Source organism: Mobula hypostoma, chromosome 9, assembly GCF_963921235.1.
Source record: "Mobula hypostoma chromosome 9, sMobHyp1.1, whole genome shotgun sequence".
NCBI classification, from domain to species: Eukaryota; Metazoa; Chordata; class Chondrichthyes; order Myliobatiformes; family Myliobatidae; genus Mobula; species Mobula hypostoma.
The window spans coordinates 55,946,773-55,972,949 of record NC_086105.1 but is presented as its reverse complement, the minus strand read 5'-3'; the positions used below and the strand labels follow the sequence as shown (position 1 = coordinate 55,972,949).

Here is a 26,177-nt window from a genome sequence, read left to right as displayed (position 1 = left end):
CCTTCTTTCCTGAAGCGGTTGCCAAGCCAACGTCAAATCTCGCGGGGTGGGGCGGGGCGGGAAACTCATAGCAACATGGTGGCGGAGCAGTTCTGATGTGTCTGGTGGCGCTGGCGATGTGTGGAGTCAGTTAATGTCGGAAGAGAGCCGAAGGACGTTGGGGATCAGGTAAAGAGTCTGAAGTTTGTACCTCTCTATAGAATACCTTGCTGATTTGCTCGATATCCTTCCATTCCGAGTGAGGTTGATCAGGGAAGGGGGGGAAGAGACTTTAAAAAATGCATAGCTCTTTAAGAGGGGAAAAAACTCCTCAGAATATATATGTATTATCCAAGTCGGGATATTGACATGCAATTTAAAAGGGAAGTCAAAATATTACATGTCAAAAGAACAAATTATGAAATAAAAAGCAGAAAATACTGGAGATATTCAGCAGGTGGGGCATCGTCTCGAGGGAGAGAAAGAGATTTTAAAATCGATATAGTTCTGATAGAGAAACGTTAATCCTGTTTCTCTCCCTTTGTGTATGCTTCACGTCTTGCTTTTTCCAGTATTTTAGGTAATCTAGCAACATAAAGATTAAGTTATCGTCATATATTTATTGTCAGAAGTTGACACTGGGAAAATGGATTCATGGTGTACAGTAATTATATTTGCTATTATGCTATTTGTATTACAGGACAGATTGGTAGGATGGCGCAATGGTGTAGCAATTGGTGTTACTTTCACTCAGTTTTAGGGCCCTGTGTTCAGTCTGAGCTCAGGTATCGCATCACTGGGGTAGAGTTTGCATTTTCCCTCCAAGAACATATGGATTTCTTGTTTGTTCTAATTGTGCTCATGTTCCAAAATTATGAGTAGGCTAGTTGATCATTGTGAAACACTGCTTAATAACAGAAAGAATCACAGGGATGTTGATGGACATGTGTGACAGAGAATAGGTTGCATGATCTTTATGCCAGATTTATAACTGCACAGGAATCTGGAGAAAATGCTTTATAAAGCAGAGGCTCATAGTAGGTTAGGCCCACAGGGACCCCAGCAACCATCCTGAAGAAGGGTTTCGGCCCAAAATGCCAACTGTTTATTCATTTCCGAAAAGCTGCCTGAACTGCTGAGTTCCACCAGCATTTTATGTCTTACTTTGGTTTTCCAGCAACTGCAGAATCTCAAACATGAGAAATTCTGCAGATGCTGGAATTTCAAGCAACACACATCAAAGTTGCTGGTGAACGCAGCAGGCCAGGCAGCATCCCTAGGAAGAGGTACAGTCAATGTTTCAGGCCGATACCCTTCGTTAGGACTATCTGAAAGAAGAGTTAGTAAGAGATTTGAAAGTGGGAGGGGGAGGGGAGAGATCCAAAATGATAGGAGAAGACAGGAGGGGGAGGGATGGAGCCAAGAGCTGGACAGTTGGTTGGCAAAAGGGATATAAGAGGATCACGGGACAGGAGGCCCAGGGAGAAGGAAAAGAGGGAGGGGGGGAAACCCAGAGGATGGGCAAGAGGTATAGTGAGAGGGACAGAGGGAGAAAAAGGAGAGAGAGAGAAAGAATGTGTGTATATAAATAAATAACAGATGGGGTACAAGGGGGAGGTGGGGCATTAGTGGAAGTTTGAGAAGTCAATGTTCATGCCATCAGGTTGGAGGCTACCCAGACGGAATATAAGGTGTTGTTCCTCCAACCTGAATGTGGCTTCATCTTTACAGTAGAGGAGGCCGTGGATAGACATGTCAGAATGGGAATGGGATGTGGAATTAAAATGTGTGGACACTGGGAGATCCTGCTTTCTTGGACAGAGCGTAGGTGTTCAGCGGAACGATCTCCCAGTCTGCGTCGGGTCTCGCCAATATATAGAAGGCCACATCGGGAGCACCTGACGCAGTATATCACCCCAGCTGACTCTCAGGTGAAGTGTCGCCTCACCTGGAAGGACTGTCTGGGGCCCTGAATGGTGGTAAGGGAGGAAGTGTAAGGGCATGTGTAGCACTTGTTCCGCTTACAAGCATAAGTGCCAGGAGGGAGATCAGTGGGGAGGGATGGGGGGGACGAATGAACAAGGGAGTCGCGTAGGGAGCGATCCCTGCGGAAAGCGGGGGGGGGGAGGGAAAGATATGCTTAGTGGTGGGATCCCGTTGGAGGTGGCGGAAGTTACTGAGAATAATATGTTGGACCCAGAGGCTAGTGGGGTGGTAGGTGAGGACAAGGGGAACCCTATTCCTAGTGGGGTGGCGAGAGGATGGAGTGAGAGCAGATGTTCGTGAAATGGGGGAGATGCGTTTGAGAGCAGAGTTGATGGTGGAGGAAGGGAAGCCCCTTTCTTTAAAAAAGGAGGACATCTCCCTCGTCCTAGAATGAAAAGCCTCATCCTGAGAGCAGATACGACGGAGACGGAGGAATTGCGAGAAGGGGATGGCATTTTTGCAAGAGAGAGGGTGAGAAGAGGAATAGTCCAAATAGCTGTGAGAGTCAGTAGATAAGCTGTCTCCAGAGATAGAGACAGAAAGATCTAGAAAGGGGAGGGAGGTGTCGGAAATGGACCAGGTAAACTTGAGGGCAGGGTGAAAGTTGGAGGCAAAGTTAATGAAGTCAACGAGCTCAGCATGTGTGCAGGAAGCAGCGCCAATGCAGTCGTCGATGTAGCGAAGGAAAAGTGGGGGACAGATACCAGAATAGGTTTGGAACATAGATTGTTCCAGAAAGCCAACAAAAAGGCAGGCATAGCTAGGACCCACACAGGTGCCCATAGCTACACCTTTAGTTTGAAGGAAGTGGGAGGAGCCAAAGGAGAAATTATTAAGAGTAAGGACTAATTCTGCTAGACGGAGCAGAGTGGTGGTAGAGGGGAACTGGTTAGGTCTGGCATCCAGAAAGAAGCGGAGAGCTTTGAGACCTTCCTGATGGGGGATGGAAGTATATAGGGACTGGACATCCATAGTGAAAATAAAGCAGTGGGAGCCAAGGAACTTAAAATCATCAAAAAGTTTAAGAGCGTGAGAAGTGTCACTAACATAGATAGAAAGGGATTGAACAAGGGGGGATAAAACCGTGTCGAGGTATGCAGAAATGAGTTCGGTGGGGCAGGAGCAAGCTGAGACAATAGGTCTGCCAGGACAGGCAGGTTTGTGGATCTTGAGTAGGAGGTAGAAATGGGGAGTGCGGGGTACCGCAGAATCTCTTGTGTTTATGGTTCGCTGAACTTTCAACCGCAGTTCAGGTTAATCTCCACTTCTCCCATTTTATTCTGCTTGCCTCTGATAAATTTTACCCCCCCCCCCCCAATTCTTCCACTCAATTATTTCAACGAGTGTCAGTTTATGGTGGCCAACTAAATTCCCAACCTACACATTTTTGGAACTTTTGAGGAAACCCACAAAATATTCAGATGGATACATAAAATTAAGCTTAATGACCCCAAGGTTTAAAAGAAGCAACAACAAAATATTGTACGCTCCAACTAGTGGTTTCACTAAAGACATGGAGGACTGGAATATTCCTGATACGTTAAACATTCTTTAAAATGGAAAAGCCAACACAACTACAAGTCAGTAAGTCTAGTCATGAGAAAGGTATTTTAAGGTTGGAGATGGCATAAATAGTTTATAAAGGCATAGGTTCATTAAAGACAGTTAATGCCCAATTGACTAACAATTTAGTTTCATGAAAGAAGGTCGCATACTTAAAGTAATTGACAAGGCAAAGAGGTTGTCACTCGTTTCATGAACTTTTGTAAAGTCTCTCCTCCACCTCAGATACTTTCGAGAACACAATCTATTCAACCTCTCCTTATAGCTAATAAGACCATAAGATATAGGAGCAGATTAGGCCATTTGTCCCATTGATTCTGCTCTGTCATTTCATCATGGCTGATGCAATTTTCCTTTCAGCCCCAATCTCCTGGCTTCTCCCCTTATCCCCTCATGACCTTACCAATCAAGAATCTATCAACCTCTACCTTAAATATACATAAGGACTTGACATTTACAGTTGCCTGTGGCAAAAAATTCCACAGATTCACCATTCTCTGGCTCAATAAGTTCTTCCTCAGCTCATTCTAAAAGGATGCCCTTCTATTCTGAGGTTGTGTCCTCTGGTCTTGGACTCTCCCACTATAGGAAACATCAGCTCTATCAAGGCCTTTCACCATTCGATAGTTTTCAATGAGGTCACCCCTCATTCTTCTGAATTCCAGCAAATACAGACCCAGAGCCATCAAATGCTCATCATATGACAAGCCATTCAATCCTAGAATCATTTTCGTGAACCTTCTTTGAACCCTCTGCAGTTTCAGCATATCTTTTCTAAGATGAGGTGCATAAAACTGTGAGGCCTCACCAATACTCAACACTACATCCTTGTTTTAATATTCTAGTCCTCTTGAAATGACTCAACCTGCAAATTAACATTCAGGGAATCTTTCACAAGGACTCAAGTTCCTTTGCACCGCAGTTTTTATGTATTTTCTCTCCATTTGGAAAATAGTCACCCTTTAATTTCTTCTAACAAGGTGCATGACTGTACACTTCCCAACACTGTATTCCCCTGCTAATATTCTAATTCAGGCAGCATCCTGGTAAATCTTCTCTATCCCCTCTCCAAAGCTTCCGTATCCTTGCTGGAATGGGAAAACTAGAACTAAACACAATACTCTGAACTTTAGATGTTTAAGTCTGGATATGCAGAAGTACATGCATCCAATAGGAGGTGTGTTTTTGATGGTTATTGTCCTTTGAGTTTATTCACACAGCTAAATCTCTGGGCTGTGTGAGCTGTGCAACAAAAGAGATAGACTTGGCATCTTCCATCATATACAACAAGGGAAATGGGACAGTCTAGATCCAGGCAGTTGATTCACATATGATTATTAGCTCTGTTTCAAGGCCCCCTGTCACACTTACACCAGCTTATCTAACATAAGCACTCAGAGGCAGGCTCTCTGTTGTGGGCAATTCATAACTGGTACATTCCAACTTCAGGACTATGGAACCCAATTTAAAGTTTAGCTCTGTAGTCGCGTTGTAGTTATCACTACTCAATTTTGAACTCAATGTTTTAAGATAACTCTTGTTTGTATCAGAACTGGCTAGTTCGCTGTAAGGTTAACCATCTGTATTATTAACCCAGATGCTGCCTTTCCACCATTCTCCTTTGGTTTTGGGTTTCAGCAACACCTCCAACTTGCACTTCTCAGCTTTACATGTCATTTTGTTTGCTGCTGTAACTGTATTGCATTAAAAGGATTCTCTTTAGTAACCCAAACCCTACTTACAAGAATATTCCCTTCGTTTTAGCCATTCCCTGCCCTTGCACAATGTCCGTGTTCCATCTCCTCTACAGCTTAAAATTTATACATTTTCTTACTTTCCTGGTTCTGATGTCTTCACTTTGAAATCAACTTTGCTTCTATTTTCACAGATGCTGCAGACCTGATGTTTTTACTGTATTTTATTTTTCAAATATAGTGGGAGTGGATAATCGTGTGCAGTTGATGAGATTTCTATGATTTAGATTGGGTGTGCTTGAATAGTTCATTCAGATTTTTCTATGAAGCTGGTAGCTTTCATTTTGCAAGTTCCTCACAAATGGAACATGAATTACTTGTATGCGATTTGATTCATCCAGTTCTATTTTTTTTGTGTGAAAATACAATAGCCTAATTTAAACCATGGCAGGGAATCTCACAGCTGAGTGATGTGGATTGCAGGGGATAGGTGGCAAACATGAACCCTCTCTTGCCAAATAGAAGTGAGATACAGCTTTGGTTCTGGTGTTGAATCCAATCAAGTTTGAAAGGTTCTGTTGAAATGTTGCTTCCAATTTGTTGAGCAAGGATTGAAGGGTATCGATTGGGCATAAAACAGGATAGCAAATGATTGAGTGCTTAAAAACCTTTCAGTTCTGAGGGGGATTTCAAAAAGTAATGTTAAAAGACAGCACTATTCTTATTGGGCATCAAATGTAAATCAAATTAACCAGTGTTATAAAGATGTAATAATTTCCTACTTTTGAACTCAGTGCATCAACTAATAAAGGCAAGCATGCCATAAGCCTTCTTTACAATGCTATTAAATTGTACTGCTATTTTCAGGGAGTTATTAAATTGGATTTCAAGATTCCTCTATTCATTGACATTGCTATTAGCTGTGTTCTTCCAGTTGAGCTCCAAAAGTGCATCACCTTACACTAGTCCAGATTAAACTCTGTGTCATTTCTTCACCCATATACCTTGACAACCTTTGTGTCATTTGCAAATTTACTAACTTACCTATGTTTTCATCCAAGTCATTTATGTTGATCAGAAGGACCTAGTACAGATACTTCCAGTACACCACTAGTCAAAGACCTCCATCCACAATAAAACCCATTGTCCACGACCTTCAGATTTCTCGTCAAGTCAGTTCTGAATCAAAACAGGCAAGTCACCGTGGAACCTCTGCATCTTATGCTTGTGGATGAGTTTCCTGTGAGAGACCTTGTTGAATACACACTAAAATCCACATAGACATCCTACCTTTAGCTGAGATAAGGTTCCTGGCCACAGCCTTTAGTCCTACGCAGATCAGCTGGTGGGGTTATTTGCAGATATTTTTAACCTCTCCCTGCTTCAATCTGAAATTTCCACCTGCTTTGAGAAGACCACAATCATCCCAATACCTAAGAAAAACAACGTAATGTGCCTTAATGACAACTATCTTCATGAAGTGCTTCAAGAAACTTGTCATGGCTTATATTAACCTCAGTCTCTCAGACAGACAACCACAAACCACTGCAGTTCACCTACCACCAAAAAAGGTCTGTGACCAATGCCATTTCCCTGGCCCTACCAGAAGGACTGTTTGGAGCCCTGAATGGTAGTGAGGGAGGAGGTGTAGGGACAGGTGTATACTTGTTCTGCTTGCAAGGATAAATGCCAGGAGGGAGATCAGTGGGGAAGGATGAATGAACAAGGGAGTTGCATAAGGAGCGATCCCTGCAGGAAGTGGTTGGGGCGGGGGGGGGGGGAGATGTGCTTGGTGGTGGGATCCCATTGGAGATGGCGGAAGTTTTGGAGAATTATGTGCTGGACATGGAGGCTGGTGGGGTGGTAGGTGTGAACAGGTGGAACCCTATCCCTGGTAATGTGGCAGGAGGATGGGGTAAGAACAGATGTGCATGAATTGGAAAAGATGTGGTTGAGGGCAGCATTGATGGTGGAGGAAGGGAAGCCCCTTTCTTTGAAAAAGGATGACATCTCCTTCGTTCTAGAATGAAAAGTCCCATCCTGAGAGCAGATGCAGTGGAGATGGAGAAATTTAGAGAAGGGGATGGCGTTTTTACAAATAACAGGGTGGGAAGAGGTATAATCTAGGTAGCTGTGAGAGCCTGTGTTTATAATAGACACCAGTGGATAAACTGTTTTGGAGATAGAGATGGTGAGATCCAGAAACTGGAGGAAGGTATCAAAAATGGACCAGGTAACTTTGAGGGCAGAGTGGAAGCTGGAGGCAAAGTGGATAAAGTCAATGAGTTCAGCATGGGTGAAGGAAACAACACCAATGCAGTTATTGATGTAGCCTAGGAAAAGTGTGGGACGGTCACCAGTGTAGGCTTGGAACATAGACTGTTCCACGTAGCCGACAAACAGGCAGGCATAGCTTGGACCCATGCAGTGCCCAAGGCAGTACCTTTTGTTTGAAGGAAGTGAGAGGAACCTACTGCTACTACTATGTCGACTCAGGCCTAGGGACTAATATCAACCAAAGGAGATATTATTGAGAGTGAGGACGAGTTCTGTGAGATGGAGGAGAGTGGTGGAGGGGAACTGGTTAAGTCTGGTGTCCGGAAAGAAAAAACAAGAGCCTTGAGGCCTTCCTGGTGGGGGGATGGAGGTGTATAGGGACTGGGCATCCATAGTGAAAATAAGATGATGGGGGCCAGGGAACCTGAAGTCATTGAAAAGATTCAGAGTGTGTGAAGTGTCACAGAGTAGGTATGAAGGGACTGAACAAAGGGGGGATAAAACAGAGTTGAAGTATGCAGATATGAGTTCAGAGGGGCAGGAACAAGCTGAAACAATAGGTCTACCTGGACAAGTGGGTTTGTGGATCTTGGCTGGCAGGTAGACACGGGAGGTGTGTTTGCAGTCTGGCTTACTGAACTCTACCTTGCTGAGGCCCAGTGTCACTCTCAGACACCTTTTACTTACCCCTTGAAGAGGACCACATTAAGGAACACCAGGCCAGTGTCTCCCACACCATCACCAACATTATGGACTGGGGATCTCCCATTCCCACCACCAACCTCATAGTTCGACACCCCACACCTCCCGTTTCTATTTCCTACCCAAGATCCATAAATCCACTTTTCCAGGTAGATAATGGCAAATGTTAGTCTGTTGTTCAAGGTAGGTAATAGGGATACCTTGGGAATTATAGACCAGTGATTCTTACATTAGTGGTGGGCAAGCTATTAGAAAGGATTCTTAAGGACATAATTTGAGCATTTGGAGAAGCATAGCCTTAAAAGGGATTGCATAGTCAAAGACCCGATCCACCCCAGGCATTCTCTTCGCTTTCCCATTGGGCAGAAGGTTTTAAAAAAGGCCTGAAAGCACGTCACCAGGCACTAGGACAGCTTCTGCCCTGATTCAATGGTTCCTTAGTGTGATAAATGGAATCTTGATGCCATGGTCTACATTGCTATGTCTTCCTGCACTGCCCTTTCTCTGCAAATTTAACACTTTATTCTGTGCTGACATTGTTTTATCTTTTACTGTCTCAATGTACTGTTGTCATGAATTGATCTGTGTGAACATTATGCAAGACAAGTCTTGGTAAATGTGGCAACAATAAACCAATGTATCAGTTTACAATGTCTATTGCTGCTACATTTATTGATCATCTTTGTCATCCCGAAAAGCTCAAAACTATTAAGATATGACCTGCCCCACACTAAGGTCATGGTTTTTGAAATGCCGATAAATCCTGTTGCTAAGGCTCAGCTTCAATAGCTTTCCTACCACTGACATGAGACTCACTGGTGTATAGTTTGTAGGATTATGCCTATTTTGCTTTTAGAACAAAGGAACTATATTAACTATTTGGCAGTACATCAGGACTTCCAGTGTGGCTAGAGAGGACAAGATGGTCTAAGTCAAGTCCCCAGCAATCTCATCTGTTGTCGCTCAGTAACCTGAGTATATCACATCAAGCCTTGGGGACTTAACCACCTTATTGCTCCAAGAGACTGAATACCACCTCTTGCTTTATCTCAAAATGTACTAGTTTTTTAGTGGGTTCCACATTGATTTTGCTGTCCTCCTTATTCTTGGTAAATACTGATGCAAAGTACTCATTTAAGACCTTGTCACTTCTTTCAGTCTGTTCATGCAGCTGAAGTTTCTTGTGTCTAGAATCATGCATGTAAGTGTCTTCTACATGAGTTCTAAGCATTTCAGTTGGAACACAGTTCTTTCCTTGTGATTATAACAATTTGTGTGAAGTCAAAACAGTATTTTATGACTTTTGCTCAAGTACTCTGGGGTCCCATATACTTTCTTCTTAACATGGTTTCCCAAACTGCTTTGTCACTTGAAGATTTATCACTGGAACTTATCCCATTTAGAATTCTGTCTGTAGAAATTCTTCCAAATAAAATGTTCACAGTTTTCAGCATTACATGCTCTGCTATGCATTCATTCATTTGACCAGCTTGTAGACCTTATTGATCTGTCACTAGGATGCAAAGGGAAGAGAACTGAGATTTTTTAATTTGGCCACAATATCAGATCACATGGTTCCCCTTTTAAGAAGAATAGCAGGGAAAAGCATTGTATAACAGAACTGCTTTGAGTTTAAGCAACACACATAAAAGTTGCTGGTGAACGCAGCAGGCCAGGCAGCATCTCTAGGAAGAGGTGCAGTCAACGTTTCAGGCCGAGACCCTTCGTCAGGGCTAACTGAAGGAAGAATGAGTAAGGGATTTGAACGTTGGAGGGGGAGATCCAAAATGATAGGAGAAGACAGGAGGGGGAGGGATGGAGCCAAGAGCTGGACAGGTGATAGGCAAAAGGGATACGAGAGGATCATGGGACAGGAGGTCCGGGAAGAAAGACGGGGGGGGGAGGGACCCAGAGGATGGGCAAGGGGTATATTCAGAGGGACAGAGGGAGAAAAAGGAGAGTGAAAGAAAGAATGTGTGTATAAAAATAAGTAACAGATGGGGTATGAGGGGGAGGTGGGGCATTAGCGGAAGTTAGAGAAGTCAATGTTCATGTCATCAGGTTGGAGGCTACCCAGACGGAATATAAGGTGTTATTCCTCCAACTTGAGTGTGGCTTCATCGTTACAGTAGAGGAGGCTGTGGATAGACATGTCAGAATGGGAATGGGATGTGGAATTAAAATGTGTGGCCACTGGGAGATCCTGCTTTCTCTGGCGGACAGAGCGTAGGTGTTCAGCAAAACGGTCTCCCAGTCTGCGTCGGGTCTCGCCAATATATAAAAGGCCACATCGGGAGCACCGGACGCAGTATATCACCCCAGTCGACTCACAGGTGAAGTGTTGCCTCACCTGGAAGGACTGTTTGGGGCCCTGGATGGTGGTAAGGGAGGAAGTGTAAGGGCATGTGTAGCACTTGTTCCGCTTACACGGATAAGTGCCAGGAGGGAGATCAGTGGGGAGGACGAATGAACAAGGGAGTCGCGTAGGGAGCGATCCCTGCGGAATGCAGGGGGGGGAGGGAGGGAAAGATGTGCTTAGTGGTGGGACCCTGTTGGAGGTGGCGGAAGTTACGGAGAATAATATGTTGGACCTGGAGGCTGGTGGGGTGGTAGGTGAGGACCAGGGGAACCCTATACCTAGTGGGGTGGCGGGAGGATGGAGTGAGAGCAGATGTACGTGAAATGGGGGAGATGCGTTTAACAGCAGAGTTGATAGTGGAGGAAGGGAAGCCCCTTTCTTTAAAAAAGGAAGACATCTCCTTCGTCCTAGAATGAAAAGCCTCATCCTGAGAGCAGATGAGGCGGAGACAGAGGAATTGCGAGAAGGGGATGGCGTTTTTGCAAGAGAGAGGGTGAGAAGAGGAATAGTCCAGATAGCTGTGAGAGTCAGTAGGCTTATAGTAGACATCAGTGGATAAGCTGTCTTCAGAGACAGAGACAGAAAGATCTAGAAAGGGGAGGGAGGTGTCGGAAATGGACCAGGTAAACTTGAGGGCAGGGTGAAAGTTGGAGGCAAAGTTAATGAAGTCAACGAGCTCTGCATGCGTGCAGGAAGCAGCACCAATGCAGTCATCGATGTCGCGAAGGAAAAGTCGGGGACAGATACCAGAACAGGCACGGAACATAGATTGTTCCACAAAGCCAACAAAAAGGCAGGCATGGCTAGGACCCATATGGATGCCCATAGCTACACCTTTAGTTTGGAGGAAGTGGGAGGAGCCAAAGGAGAAATTATTAATAGTAAGGACTAATTCCGCTAGACGGAGCAGAGTTGTGGTAGAGGGGAACTGATTAGGTCTGGACTTCTCTACCTTCCGCTAATGCCAACCTGATGGCATAACATCGACTTCTCTAACTTCCTCTAATGCCCCACCTCCCCCTCGTACCCCATCTGTTACTTATTTTTATACACACATTCTTTCTCTCACTCTCCTTTTTCTCCCGCTGTCCCTCTGAATATACCCCTTGCCTATCCTCTGGGTCCCCCCCCCCCCCCCCCCCCCACCCCACCCCACCCCACCCCACCCACCACCTCCTTGTCTTTCTTCCCGGACCACTTGTCCCATGATCCTCTCGTATCCCTTTTGCCTATCACCTGTCCAGCTCTTGGCTCCATCCCTCCCCCTCCTGTCTTCTCCTATAATTTTGGATCTCCCCCTCCCCCTCCAACTTTCAAATCCCTTACTCACTCTTCCTTCAGTTAGTCCTGACGAAGGGTCTCAGCCTGAAACGTCGACTGCACCTCTTCCTAGAGATGCTGCCTGGCCTGCTGCGTTCACCAGCAACTTTTATGTGTGTTGCTTGAATTTCCAGCATCTGCAGAATTCCTGTTGTTTGCTTTGAGTTTAACATCAGTAGTAGGGAAATTACTGGGTAAAAATATATTGAGGGACAGGATTACTGATCACTTGGAAAGGTAGGGACCAACCAGCATGAAAGTAAAGGGTGTGTCTTGTCTAATCAATCTGATTGAATTTTCTGAATTGGTAACATGGTGTATTGATGAAGGTAGTGCAGTAGATGTGGTTCACACGGATTTCATTAAGGCCTGTGACAAGGTCTTGATTGGGAGACTGGTTCAAAACATTAGGGGCCATGGGGTCTAGGGCAAATTGATAAATTGGATCAATAATGGTTTGGCAATTGGAAGCAGAGTGTGATAATAGAGTGCTGTTTTTGTGATTGAATGCCTCTGCTTAATGGTGCTTCTCACAGATTGGCACTGGGATCCTTGTTTGTAACAGATGTGGATGTTAAAGGCATGATCGGTAACTTTACAGCTTTGCAGTTTTGATGGATTTTGGTGGAATTAGAGTGGGAAGGGTGGGTTTGGGCTGCAAGGTGGTATCAATAGTTAAAATGGGCTGAGAAATAGCAGTTGGAGTTTAATCTAGGAAATGTGAGGTGATGCATTTTAGGACTTGGACCATGCACGTTATTGTCCAAAGGAGTATTGAGAAACAGAGAGATCTTAATGTACAAGTCCAATGATCCTTGAAGATGGCAGCATAGCTAGATCGTTATCATTATGTGCCATGTCATATGATGTGGGTGGTCATTGCCCTGACCATGACTGTTCTTAGCAATTCTTTCTGTAGAGTGGTTTGCCATTGCAGTCTTCTTGGCAGGGTCTTTACAGGATGGGTGACCCCAGCCATTTTCAATATCCTTCAGAGATTATCTGGCATCAGTGGTCACATATCCAGGACTTGTAATATGTGCCAGCTGCTCTTATGACCATCTGTCACATGACTTCATATGACTCTGATGGAGGGTGCTAAGCAGGTGCTACACCTTTCCCAAGGGTGACCTGCAGGCTAGCGAAGGGAAGGAGCACCTTGCACCTCCTTTGGTAGAGACGTATCTCCACCTGCCACCCTAATAGGTAGATAGCATGGTTAAAAAGGCATATAAGAAGTTGTCCTTCGGTAGTCGAGGCACTAAGTACAATAACAGGAAGGTTTTGCTTCATGTGATTATAATAATAAATATACAATTCTGATACTACATTATAGGAAAGATAGAAACATAGAAAACCTACAGCACAGTACAGGTCCTTTGGCCCACAAAGCTGTGCCGAACTTGTCCCTACCTTAGAACTAGGTCGCTTTACCCATAGCCCTCTATTTTTCTAAGCTCCATGTCGCCATCCAGGAGTTTCTTAAAAGACTCTATTGCTTCTGCCGCCGCCAGCAGCCCACTCTCTGCATAAAAAACTTACCCCGGTATCTCCTTTATACTTACTTCCAAGCACCTTGAAACTATGCCCTGTTGTGCTAGCCATTTAAGCCCAGGGGAAAAGCTTCAGACTATCAACAGGATCAACGCCTCTCATTATCTCGTACACCTCTATCAGGTCACCTCTCATCCTCCGTCGCTCCAAGGAGAAAAGGCCGAGTTCTCAACCTATTCTCATAAGGCATGCTCCCCAATCCAGGCAACATCCTTGTAAATCTCCTCTGCATCCTTTCTATGGTTTCTACATCCTTCCTGTAGTGAGGCGACAAGAATTGAGCACAGTACTCCAAGTGGGATCTGACCAGGGTCCTAAATAGCTGCAACATTATCTCTCAGCTCTTCGACTCATCCCATGGTTGATTTAAGGCCAATGCACCATATGCCTTCTTAATGATGTGACAATACTGGTGAGGATAAACTGATTTACAGGAAACTGAGAGGGACTTTTTCCCCCTAGGGAATGGTGTGCACTAGAATACACTGCTGGAGAAATTTGTAGAGGCAGAGGCAATGACAGTGTTTAAGAAGTGTCTAGATGAGCATTAAAATCGTCTAATTGCTCTGGATCCCATGGCCCCTAACATTTTGAACAAGGAAGACCTTGTCACAGGCCTTGTTGAGGTCCATGTAAACCACATCTACTGCACTGCCCTCATGATCAAAGCACTGGATGGCATGGATGTGCTGGGCTGAATGGCCTGTTTTTATTCTGTATGAGTATTACTATCCTCCTTGTAGTTCATTTGATTTAAAATTCTGTGTTATCTGAAAATTTGAAACCATTGTTAGAATTGATTCTTTTTATTATCTGTTAACATTATTATGCTATATGTAATTTCCGTGCTGTGTTGCATCTTGATCCCAGGGAAATGTTGTTTCATTTTGCTATGTACATGTGTATGGTTGAATGACAATAAACTTGAACGTGATTCAATAATGTATATTAATAGAAGTGGTAAACTCTGGTAGACACACTCTCTACTTCTCTATGCTGATTTTTGTAAAGCTTTTATTTGATTCATGACATGTAGCCAATTTTCTGTCCATGCTGCTACTGTACTCACTGTTATATCTTGTACTTTGTGAGATTGATTGATGATGTGCATAATATACAAAATTGTATCAAAATCTTATTGAAAAGAAGTTCAACTACAGGATAGATGTAGATATTTGGAAATTTACCTGCAAATCAAGTTTAGTGCAGAGAAATGCGAAGTGCCTTACATTGGATCAAGGAATATCTTAAAAGGGTTTTTAACTGAAGTGAAAGAAAATCTATTTGAAATGTGATAACTGACAGTAAATCAAAGCTATCCCAATAATTCCTGCGGAAGGGTCTCAGCCTGAAATGTCGATTATACTCTTTTTCCATAGATACTGCCTGGTCTGCTGAGTTCCTCCAGCATTTTGTGTGTGTTGCTTAGATTTTAAGCATCTGCAGGTTTTCTCCTGTTTCCAATAATTTAGTGATTAGGAAGACTTGCAACAAAAATGTCTTTGATTTAATAGGATACTTTAATTTTCATATATTGAAAAGAGTTTAAGGCAGAAGAGTAGAGAATTTCTTGACTAAACTTTAGATTGTTTTCTGAAAGTGTATGGTTGAGAACTGCCACTCAAGCTCTTGAATAAAGGTTGCTTGTACTGACAGTGATCAGTTTCTTGTTAATTTTTTGTTTGGTTTGGAAAGCAGAGATGTAATGTGCTTGGTGCACCTACTTTGCTAGTTTTGCTAATGATAGAAAAAGGCCTGTTCAGTCTCTATCAAATCTCAGAGCAATTCGCTCTATTCTGCTCAATCACTCAAACTTTTTTTTTAACCATTTTAAGCCTAACAAGTCACAATTCAGAAAGCTAATATTCTGGTTATTCTTAACCTTATGAATGAAAGCAAGATTTTGAGGGTAATCCAAAATATTGACAATTTACTTCATTGTGCTACAGTGAAATATCAAGAACGTGAAATCTTTGTGCAGAAGTTTTATCTTTACTAATGCTGTAGTCAACTGTTTGTGACTTTTGATCATTTTTAATTCAGATGAGAGAGCAAGGAAATAAGAATGATAGTTTTATCCATAAAATCTAGTTAATACAATTTTGTGATACAAATTTATTTCTATTTGAAAATATTTCATTTCTACATTCAATAAACAAAGATGATTTCTGTATGAGCTCCAGTCCTAAACTTTGCCTCCTTATTGTGCAAGTTTTGCATGTCTGCTGATGGTTTTCATTGTTTTCGGTACTATTCATATAAAAAAAACTTCATTAACTTCTAAATATATTAAGCTTTGTATTTATAGATGCATGCACTTCTTTTGTATTGTGTAGCTACTGCCATTAGATCAAACATAATCAAATTTATATCTTCTGTTGTGATGTTTCTATCTCTTATAGTTGCAAGTCAAGAAAGAATTTCAAATGAAAAGAAAATGAGTGGGGGTCTGGCACCAAGCAAAAGCACAGTATATGTATCAAATTTGCCATTTTCACTGACAAACAGTGATTTGCACAAGGTAAAACCTGTTATTACTGCTGAATGGATGTATTGGGAAGTGTTGTTGTATACTGAAATCTTCATTTCAAGAATATTTTCAGTACCAAAAGAATTATACTACTTAAATCCTGTAATACTTTGTGCAATCATCATGCACTAGTGATGAAGAGAATATTGTTCAGTGGCAGAAATACTGATCAAAAATATCTAGAATCGGATCATGTCTAATATTTTGGGTAATATACCTACTTCTCTTATTCATATTTGACTTAAGCTCTGAACATAAACAAACTTTCACCAAAGTGCATCAGCACAATTTACATGTTGATCAGAATTCTGACTTGAAACCATATCAGATGATATGTGGTCTGGGAACATTTTTTTAAAAACCAGGCTAAAGAGATGTGTATATTTCAGTGAACATAATCATCAAATAGTTCAGATAACTCTTATTTTAAAACTATATTGTCATTTTGATTTAAATAGGAATGGGCTGAAGGCACTCTACTGCAACTGTGTTTGCTGAACTATCTGCAGGCAATAAAAACAAAATACTGGAAAAACATGGCTTAAGTAGCATTTGTGGAGAGAGAAGTTTTCCAGCATGTGCACTTTTGTATTAAAAATCTATTTTGTTCTATGATGAATTGCTAATTTGTAATAGTCTATATAAATTGCTGTATTACAGTTTTCACTGTATCCCAGTCAGTCAGATTATTTGATTACTGACTTTTACATACAGTTGAAGTCAGAAGTTTACATACACCTTAGCTAAATACACTTAAACTCAGTTTTTCACAATTCCTGACATTTAGTCCTAGAAAACATTCCCTGTCTGAGGTCAGTTAGGATCACTACTTTATTTTAAGAATGTGAAATGTCAGAATAATAGTAGAGAGAATGATCTATTTCAGCATTTATTTCTTCCGTCACTTTCCCAGTGGGTCAGAAGTTTACATACACTTTGTTATTATTTGGTAGCATTGCCTTTAAGTTGTTTAACTTGGGTCAAACATTTTGGGTAGCCTTCCACAAGCTTTTCACAGCAAGTAGCTGGAACTTTGTTCCATTCCTCCAGACAGAACTGGTGTAACTGAGTCAGGTTTATAGACCTCCTTGCTCGCACACACTTTTTCAGTTCTGCCCACAAATTTTCTATCGGATTGAGGTCAGGGCTTTGTGATGGCCACTCCAATACCTTGACTTTGTTGTCCTTAAGCAATTTTGCCACAACTTTGGAGGTATGCTTGGGGTCATTGTCCATTTGGAAGATCCATTTGCGACTGAGCTTTAACTTCCTGGCTGATGTCTTGAAATGTTGCTTCAATATATCCACATAATTTTCCTTCCTCATGATGCCATCTATTTTGTGAAGTGCACCAGTCCCTCCTGCAGCAAAGCACCCCCACAACATGATGCTGCCACCCCCATGCTTCACGGTTGGGATGGTGTTCTTCGGCTTGCAAGCCTCACCCTTTTTCCTCCAAACATAACGATGGTCATTATGGCCAAACGGTTCAATTTTTGTTTCATCAGACCAGAGGACATTTCTCCAAAAAATAAGATATTTGTCCCCATGTGCACTTGCAAACTGTAGCCTGGCTTATTTATGGTGGTTTTGGAGCAGTGGCTTCTTCCTTGCTGAGCAGCCTTTCAGGTTATGATGATATAGGACTCGTTTTACTGTGGCTATAGATACTTGTCTACCTGTTTCCTCAGCATCTTCACAAGGTCCTTTGCTGTTGTTCTGGGATTGATTTGCACTTTTCGCGCCAAAGTACGTTCATCTCTAGGAGACAGAATGCGTCTCCTTCCTGAGCGGTATGACGGCTGCATGGTCCCATGGTGTTTATACTTGCGTACTGTTGTTTGTACAGATGAATGTGGTACCTTCAGGCGTTTGGAAATTGCTCCCAAGGATAAGCCAGACATGACATCATTTTCTGGCCTCAATCCGATAGAAAATTTGTGGGCAGAACTGAAAAAGCGTGTGCGAGCAAGGAGGCCTACAAACCTGACTCAGTTATACCAGTTCTGTCTGGAGGAATAGAACAGAAGTCCAGCAACTTACTGTGAGAAGCCTGTGGAAGGCCACCCAAAACGTTTGACTCAAGTTAAACAATTTAAAGGCAATGCTACCAAATACTAAAAAAGTGTATGTAAACTTCTGACCCACTGGGAAAGTGATGAAAGAAATCTGAAATATATCATTCTCTCTACTATTATTCTGACATTTCACATTCTTAAAATAAAGTAGTGATCCTAACTGACCTAAGACAGGGAGCTCTTTCTAGTATTAAATGTCAGGAATTGTGAAAAACTGAGTTTAAATGTATCTGACTAAGGTGTATGTAAACTTCTGACTTCAACTGTATATATAGCACTGTTCTATTCCCACAAAACAATAAATTTCAGGACTTTTGTCAAGGAATGCCTGTATTTAAAACAAAATTAAGATTAAGGGTTGGGAATCTTAATTTTGTGATAATGAATTTTCTGTATCAAATGTTTGTTTTAAAATAAAATAAATAAATAAAATAATAATAATAATTAAGAAACAACAGCAAGTGCTTGAACATGCTATCCTGAATCTGAGGCTAAGTTTGCATCATTTCAATTAGATTGCATGCCAGTGGTAGAAATGGAAGTCATCAGCACTTAAGCTTTTTTTTTTGATAAACGGAATGATTATTTTCATAAACAACCTGCTTAAAATGACGGAAGTAGCTGGACCAGTGAATATACTTCACTATTGCAATGGCTTTCTAGCCAGATGTAAAGAGCTAGAAACACATTTCTCATGGAAATTAGCATATGAAAGATATCCTGCTATAATTCAAACTATTTCCAGTGGAGTTGCTCAAGTGCTACCAGAGTCAGAAGTTGAAATGTAAAAAAAAATGAGGGGTAAATCATTGGCCCTCCAGACCTTCACCAATATCATGGCTAATCATCTACTTCAGTAACCTGTTCCACCTTCCTCCCATTTGTTTAGGTCTCCTTAACATTAAGAATTCTCTCCAATTTGAATGCAGGCCTTGAAAAAATATTCACCCCCCCCCCATTCCTTTGTTCACATAAATCATTACTACAACCAGGAATTTTGATTAATTTAACTGAGAATTTTTATTTGTGAATCACATACTCCTTTTTTTCACAGCAGAGCCCAAAAAACAGGGAAAATTGTAAAGCGTGAAAAACTAACAATTAAAACTGAAATGTCAGCAGTTCAAAAGTATTCATTCCCCTTTGCTCAGTACTAGGTTAAATAAGCTCACAGCTATTACAGCCAGTAGTCTTTCTGTAAAGTTCTCTTAGTCGATTTGCACAAAGTGATGGAGCAATATTTGCCTATTCCTCCTTGCAAAATTGCACAGGCTGTGCCGGGTTAGTTGAGGAGTGCAATCTTGAGGTCTTGCCAGAGATATTCAATTGGGTTAAGATCAGCATTCTGTCTGGGTCACTCAAGGACATCAATTTTCTTAATTTGAAGCCAATCCATGGTTGCTCTGGCAGTGTGCTTTGGTTCATTGTCCTGCTGAAAGACAAACTTCCTTCCCAGTGTAGGTTTTCCAGCAAAGGCTAACAGGTTTTTATCTAAGATCTCTGTGTACTTAGCAGCATTAATCTTCCCATCAAACCTGACCAGATTTCCGGTGCCTGCTGCTGAAAAGTATCCCCATGGCATGATGCTACCTCCACCATACTTTACAGTAGGGATGATGTTACTTGGTTGACCCCCCCCCCCGCAGAGTTTTAGATTTGCACCCCATATACTGCTTGGTGATGAGGCCAAAATGTTCCACTTCTGTCTCATCAGACTACAAGACCCTCTTTCACATCTTTACAGTATCTTCTAAATGGCACACTTTGCAAAGTATTTACGGGCAAGGATATGATTTTTTTTCAGCCACTTTTTTGCCATACTTCCATAAAGGACTTTTTTTTTCAAGGTCTTAGAAATTGTGGAGCCATGTTCTTCATCTCCAGTTGCAGTCACTCAGAGTGACTGTTGGTGTCACAGTAGCCATTCTTCTCCAGCAACTACGTTTAGAGAGGCGGCTTGACTTGGGCAGTGTGGCTGTGGTTTCATATTTTTTCCACTTTTTACAGTGGACTGCACTGAGCTCCATGGTATGTTCACTGCCTTTGAGATGGCCTTGCACCCTTCCCAGATTTGTGCTTCCCTATTATCATTTCCATGCCTTGTCTTGCATACTCTTTTGTCTTCATTTGTCTGTTGAAAATCTGCTGTACTGTTGGACTTTAGAGAGGGAGGTATTTATTCTTATGAATTCATTGAGAGTAGGTGATCTGCCAATTTTATACAAAAAATTATTACAGTTAACATAGTAATTACAAAGGGAATCAATACATTTTCAGCCTCACAACTTTGGTTTTCAATTTTTAGTATAGTGTTGACAGGTTTTGGAATTTTTTGTTGATTTGACATGATACACAATGTTTTGTAGATTAGCTCAAAATTCCTTCAATATATTTTAAATTTAGAAAATGAGACAATGTAAAAATAGTTGTGTGGTTGAATACTTTTTCAAGGCACCGTATATTTAGTGACTTGGTCTCCATTGCCTTCTGTGGTAGAAAACTCTGTAGGTTAACCGTACTCCAGGTAAAATAAACTCTCTGAACTTTCTAATCATTTCTAAGTTTGAAAATGACACTTGGCTTATCCAGAGACTGTCATCCCAGATATTGGACTTCAGACATCAGACTATCCTTCTCGTATCACATTTAGAATTTCATGAGTTTCTACAAGATCCCCTTTCATCCTTTTTAAACTGTAGAGACTGTTGACCCAACAAACCCCAATCTCTTCTCATACATTTATCATAGCATCAGCCTAGTTAACATTTTTGGCACTTCTTCAATGGTAGGAACATCTTTCCTTAAATAAGGAGACCAAAGCTGCACACGTAACTCCAGATTGCAGTTCACCAAGGCCCTGTGCCTGTAGCAGTATTATTTTGCCAGTTGCTGCAGAACTGCAGGTATCTTCTGCTGTTTGAGAACTCAGTTTGCAGTAATGACTGAATAGCTGAGTGAATGCCCTGGTTTAATCATACACCCCCTTTGTTTGGCCCATCCGTTTAGTTATATACATTTCTGGGTGGCCATATTTCTGGTTTGTGAACTGTATGGGTTATGAGCAGTTCTCAAGAATGAAAGCTGGGAAGGACTTTAGCAAATCTCAAACACTGATCACTGAACCTTTCCAGTGATCCTAGCCTTCCTAGCCTGCCACCCAGCAAATGATCGGTTTAATTCTGCTCTTATATCATATTGTTTTTCTCTTTCTTTTTTTTTCTATTTTTTTTATTGAGTTTCAAATTGATAAACATAACAATGATAATGATACAAAGAGATCAGGATTACATTAATAACAGTTAACATGTACAGACACAGACTCTGAGTAACATATTTAATTTAAACCTCCCAATCTCTTAATAACTGAACATGGAAAAGGATTCAAAAGAAAGTTTTACCCTCTACACTTAAAAAAAAAAGCAAAACAATACAAAATCTGGGCTGCCATATTTCATCGGTTAAGATTATTATTTGTCATTAACTCTGCTCCTCTATACAAAAACAAAAAGTTATTAAAAAGGATTTGTAAAAGGTCAACTTACATCATATGAGAACGTTGAATAAATGGCCTCCAAGTTTCTTCAAATTTAACCGAAGGATCAGTGGTACCACTCCTAATTCTTTCCAAATTTAAACATGTTATAGTTCAGGCAAACCATTGAAATGTTGTAGGGGGATTAGAATCTTTCCATTTAAATAAAATGGATCTTCTGGCTATTAATGTAACAAATGCAATCAAACGACAAGCTGAAGGGGATAAATGACTAAAGTCTATCATTGGTAATCCAAAAATTGCAGTAGTAGGATGAGGTTGTAAATCAATACGTAAAACTACTGAAATAATATCAAAAATGTCTTTCCAATATTTTTCCAAAAGAGAGCAAGACCAGAACATATGCATCAAGGAAGCTACCTCAGAATTACATCTGTCACAGACAGGATTTATATGATCATAAAAACGAGCTAACTTATCCTTAGACATATGGGCCCTATAAGCCACCTCAAGTTGTATCAAAGCGTGTCTAGCACACATTGAAGAAGTGTTAACTAGTTGGAGAATTTTCTCCCATTTTTATATAGGTAAAGATACCTAAAGTTCTTTTTCCCATTCATTCTTAATTTTATCAGACATGCCTAAAGGTATTTTCGTAATTAAATCATAAACAATTGCTGTTAAACTCTTCTGATAGGGGTTTAAACCTAAGAAATTTTCTGTAATTTCAGTTTGATGTGATATCGGAAAAGTAGGTAAAATAACCTTCAAGAAGTTTCTGATCTGTAAATATCTGAAAAAAATGTGACCTAGGCAAATTATATTTATTAGACAACTGTTCAAAGGACATGAGACAATTATCCATGAATAAATCACGAAAACATATTATTCCCTTTTGTTTTCCATAAAAGAAAAGCTTGATCAGTTCTGGATGGTTGGAAGAAAAAATTGGATATAATAGGATTTGATAGGATAAATTTATTCAATCCAAAAAATTTACGAAATTGAAACCATATTCATATCGTATGTTTAATTATTGGATTAATCATTTGTTTGTTCAGTTTAGTAAGTGCAAAGGGAAGCAAAGCCCCTAAAATAGAAACCAATGAGAACCCCTGTACAGACTCACACTCGAGGTTCATCCATCATGGACATTGAATTTCATCCAAATTTTGGGTCCAGAACGTATGGAATATTAATTGCCCGATAATGGAACCTAAAGTTCGGCGATGCCAAACCACCATCCTTTTTTGATTTCTGTAAATATTTCTTACTTAATCTAGGATTTTTATTCTGCCATATATATGAAGAAATTTTAGCATCAATAATATCAAAAAAGGATTTAGAGATGAAGATTGGTACCGCCTGAAATAGATACAGAAATTTAGGTAAAATAATCATCTTAATAGTATTAATTCGACCAATCAATGATGGAGACAATGAGGACCATTTAGTAAGCAGTTGTTCAATTAAGGGTAAAAAATTAATTTTAAATAGATCCTTGTGCTTCCTAGTAATTTTAACACCCAAATAAGTAAATTAATGAGTAACCAGTCTAAATGGTAATTGTAAACAACAGGAATTCTGCAGATGCTGGAAATTCAAGCAACACACATAAAAGTTGCTGGTGAACGCAGCAGGCCAGACAGCATCTCTAGGAAGAGGTGCGGTCGACATCTCAGGCCGAGACCCTTCGTCAGGACTAACTGAAGGAAGAGTGAGTAAGGGATTTGAAAGTCAGAGGGGGAGGGGGAGATCCAAAATGATAGGAGAAGACAGGAGGGGGAGGGATGGAGCCAAGAGCTGGACAGGTGATAGGCAAAGGGGATACGAGAGGATCATGGGACAGGAGGTCTGGGAAGAAAGACAAGGAGGTGGGGGGGGGGGTCCCAGAGGATGGGCAAGGGATATATTCAGAGGGACAGAGGGAGAAAAAGGAGAGTGAGAGAAAGAATGTGTGTATAAAAATAAGTAACAGATGGGGTACGAGGGGGAGGTGGGGCATTAGCGGAAGTCAGAGAAGTCGATGTTCAGGCCATCAGGTTGGAGGCTACCCAGACGGAATATAAGGTGTTGTTCCTCCAACCTGAGAGTGGCTTCATCTTTACAGTAGAGGAGGCCGTGGATAGACATGTCAGAATGGAAATGGGATGTGGAATTAAAATGTGTGGCCACTGGGAGATCCTGCTTTCTCTGGCGATCAGAGCGTAGGTGTTCAGCAAAGCGGTCTCCCAGTCTGCGTCGGGTCTCGCCAATATATAAAAGGCCACATCGGGAGCACCGGACACAGTATATCACCCCAGCCGACTCACAGGTGAAGTGTTGCCTCACCTGGAAGGACTGTTTGGGGCCCTGAATGGTGGTAAGGGAGGAAGTGTAAGGGCATGTGTAGCACTTGTTCTGCTTACAAGGATAAGTGCCAGGAGGGAGATCAGTGAGGATGGATGGGGGGGATGAATGGGCAAGGGAGTTGCGTAGGGAGCGATCCCTGCGGAATGCAGAGAGAGGGGAGGAGGAAAAGATGTGCTTATGGTGGGATCCCGTTGGAGGTGGCGGAAGTTACGGAGAATAATATGTTGGACCCGGAGGCTGGTGGGGTGGTAGGTGAGGACCAGGGGAACCCTATTCCTAGTGGGGTGGTGGGAGGATGGAGTGAGAGCAGATGTACGTGAAATGGGGGTGATGTGTTTAAGAGCAGAGTTGATAGTGGAGGAAGGGAAGCCCCTTTCTTTTTCCCTTGTCCTAGAATGAAAAGCCTCATCCTGAGAGCAGATGCGGCGGAGACGGAGGAATTGCGAGAAGGGGAAGGCGTTTTTGCAAGAGACAGGGTGAGAAGAGGAATAGTCCAGATAGCTGTGAGAGTCAGTAGGCTTATAGTAGACATCAGTGGATAAGCTGTCTTCAGAGACAGAGACAGAAAGATCTAGAAAGGGGAGGGAGGTGTCGGAAATGGACCAGGTAATCTTGAGGGCAGGGTGAAAGTTGGAGGCAAAGTTAATAAAGTCAACGAGCTCTGCATGCATGCAGGAAGCAGCGCCAATGCAGTCGTCGATGTAGCGAAGGAAAAGTGGGGGACAGATACCAGAACAGGCACGGAACATAGATTGTTCCACAAAGCCAACAAAAAGGCAGGCATAGCTAGGACCCATATGGGTGCCCATAGCTACACCTTTAGTTTGGAGGAAGTGGGAGGAGCCAAAGGAGAAATTATTAAGAGTAAGGACTAATTCCGCTAGATGGAGCAGAGTGGTGGTAGAGGGGAACTGATTAGGTCTGGAATCCAAAAAGAAGCGTAGAGCTTTGAGACCTTCCTGATGGGGGATGGAGGTATATAGGGACTGGACATCTATGGTGAAAATAAAGCGGTGGGGGCCAGGGAACTTAAAATCATCGAAAAGTTTAAGAGCGTGAGAAGTGTCACGAACATAGGTAGGAAGGGATTGAACAAGGGGGTATAAAACCATGTCGAGGTATGCAGAAACGAGTTCAGTGGGGCAGGAGCAAGCTGAGACAATAGGTCGGCCAGGACAGGCAGGTTTGTGGATCTTGGGTAGGAGGTAGAAACGGGAAGTGCGAGGTGTGGGAACTATAAGGTTGGTAGCAGTGGATGGGAGATCCCCTGAGCGGATAAAGTTGGTGATGGTGTGGGAGACTGTGGCCTGGTGCTCCTTACTGGGGTCATGATCGAGGGGTAAATAAGAGGAGGTATCCGCGAGTTGTCGCTGTGCCTCAGCAAGGTAGAGCTCAGTGCGCCAGACTACAACAGCTCCCCCCTTATCGGCGGGTTTAATAATAAGGTTAGGATTAGTGCAGAGGGAGTGGAGAGCAGAGCGTTCCGAAGGAGTGAGGTTGGAATGGGGACAAGGTGCGGTGAAGTCGAGACGGTTGATGTCCCGTCGGCAGTTAGCAATAAAGAGATCCAGAGCAGGCAGAAGACCAGAGCGGGGTGTCCATGAAGAAGAGGAGGGTTGAAGACGGGAGAAGGGGTCATCGGTGGGGGTGGAAGAGTCCTTGCCGAAGAAGTAGGCTCGGAGACGGTGGAAGAAAAGTTCCGCATCATGGCGAACACGGAACTCGCTGAGGTGTGGGCGAAGGGGGACAAAGGTGAGGCCTTTACTGAGGACAGAGCGCTCTGCCTCCGACAGTTGAAGGTCGGAGGGGATGGTAAAGACCCAGCACGGATGAGAGCTGGGATCAGAGGGGGGAGGGAGGTTGGTGTCAATGGAGAGGGGAGGGTTGGGATGAGAGGAAGATGGAGCCTCTGAGGGCCCAGGAGCTGACGGTGGGATCTGAGGGAGACGGGGCTGCGGAGTGGTGGTGGGGGAAGGGGAGACGGGAGTCACAACAGCAGCACACAAAGACCCGGCCTGGAGTTCAAGGCTGGAGTCGCAGTTGGTGGTTGCGCAATCGCTTTGAATGTGTCCATGGTTGTTGCTGGAGTCCGGGTTTTGAATATGCCCTGAGGTGTTGGAGCCGGCGAGATCAATGGCAGAGTAAATGGTAATTGTCTATAGATTGGAACTTGCATATTTAATGGAAAAAGCTCACTCTTATTAAGATTCAATTTATAACCAGAAAAGCTACTAAACTGAGCAGGTAATAATATTACTGCAGGGATGGATTTCTCTGGATTAGAGATGTA

At 42.3% G+C, this 26,177-nt stretch overlaps 1 protein-coding gene across 1 annotated transcript in view; it reads left to right on the top strand.

Annotated features, from left to right (window-relative positions):
- The first annotated feature begins 59 nt into the window (after window positions 1-59).
- Window positions 60-26,177, top strand: part of zcrb1 (zinc finger CCHC-type and RNA binding motif 1) — a 48,931-nt gene continuing 22,813 nt past the window's right edge. The window contains exons 1-2 of the mRNA XM_063059704.1: window positions 60-168; window positions 15,837-15,955. Of these exons, the coding sequence (XP_062915774.1) occupies window positions 15,872-15,955 (84 nt within the window). The 5' untranslated portion in view covers window positions 60-168; window positions 15,837-15,871. The remainder of the gene's footprint in view (window positions 169-15,836; window positions 15,956-26,177) is intronic.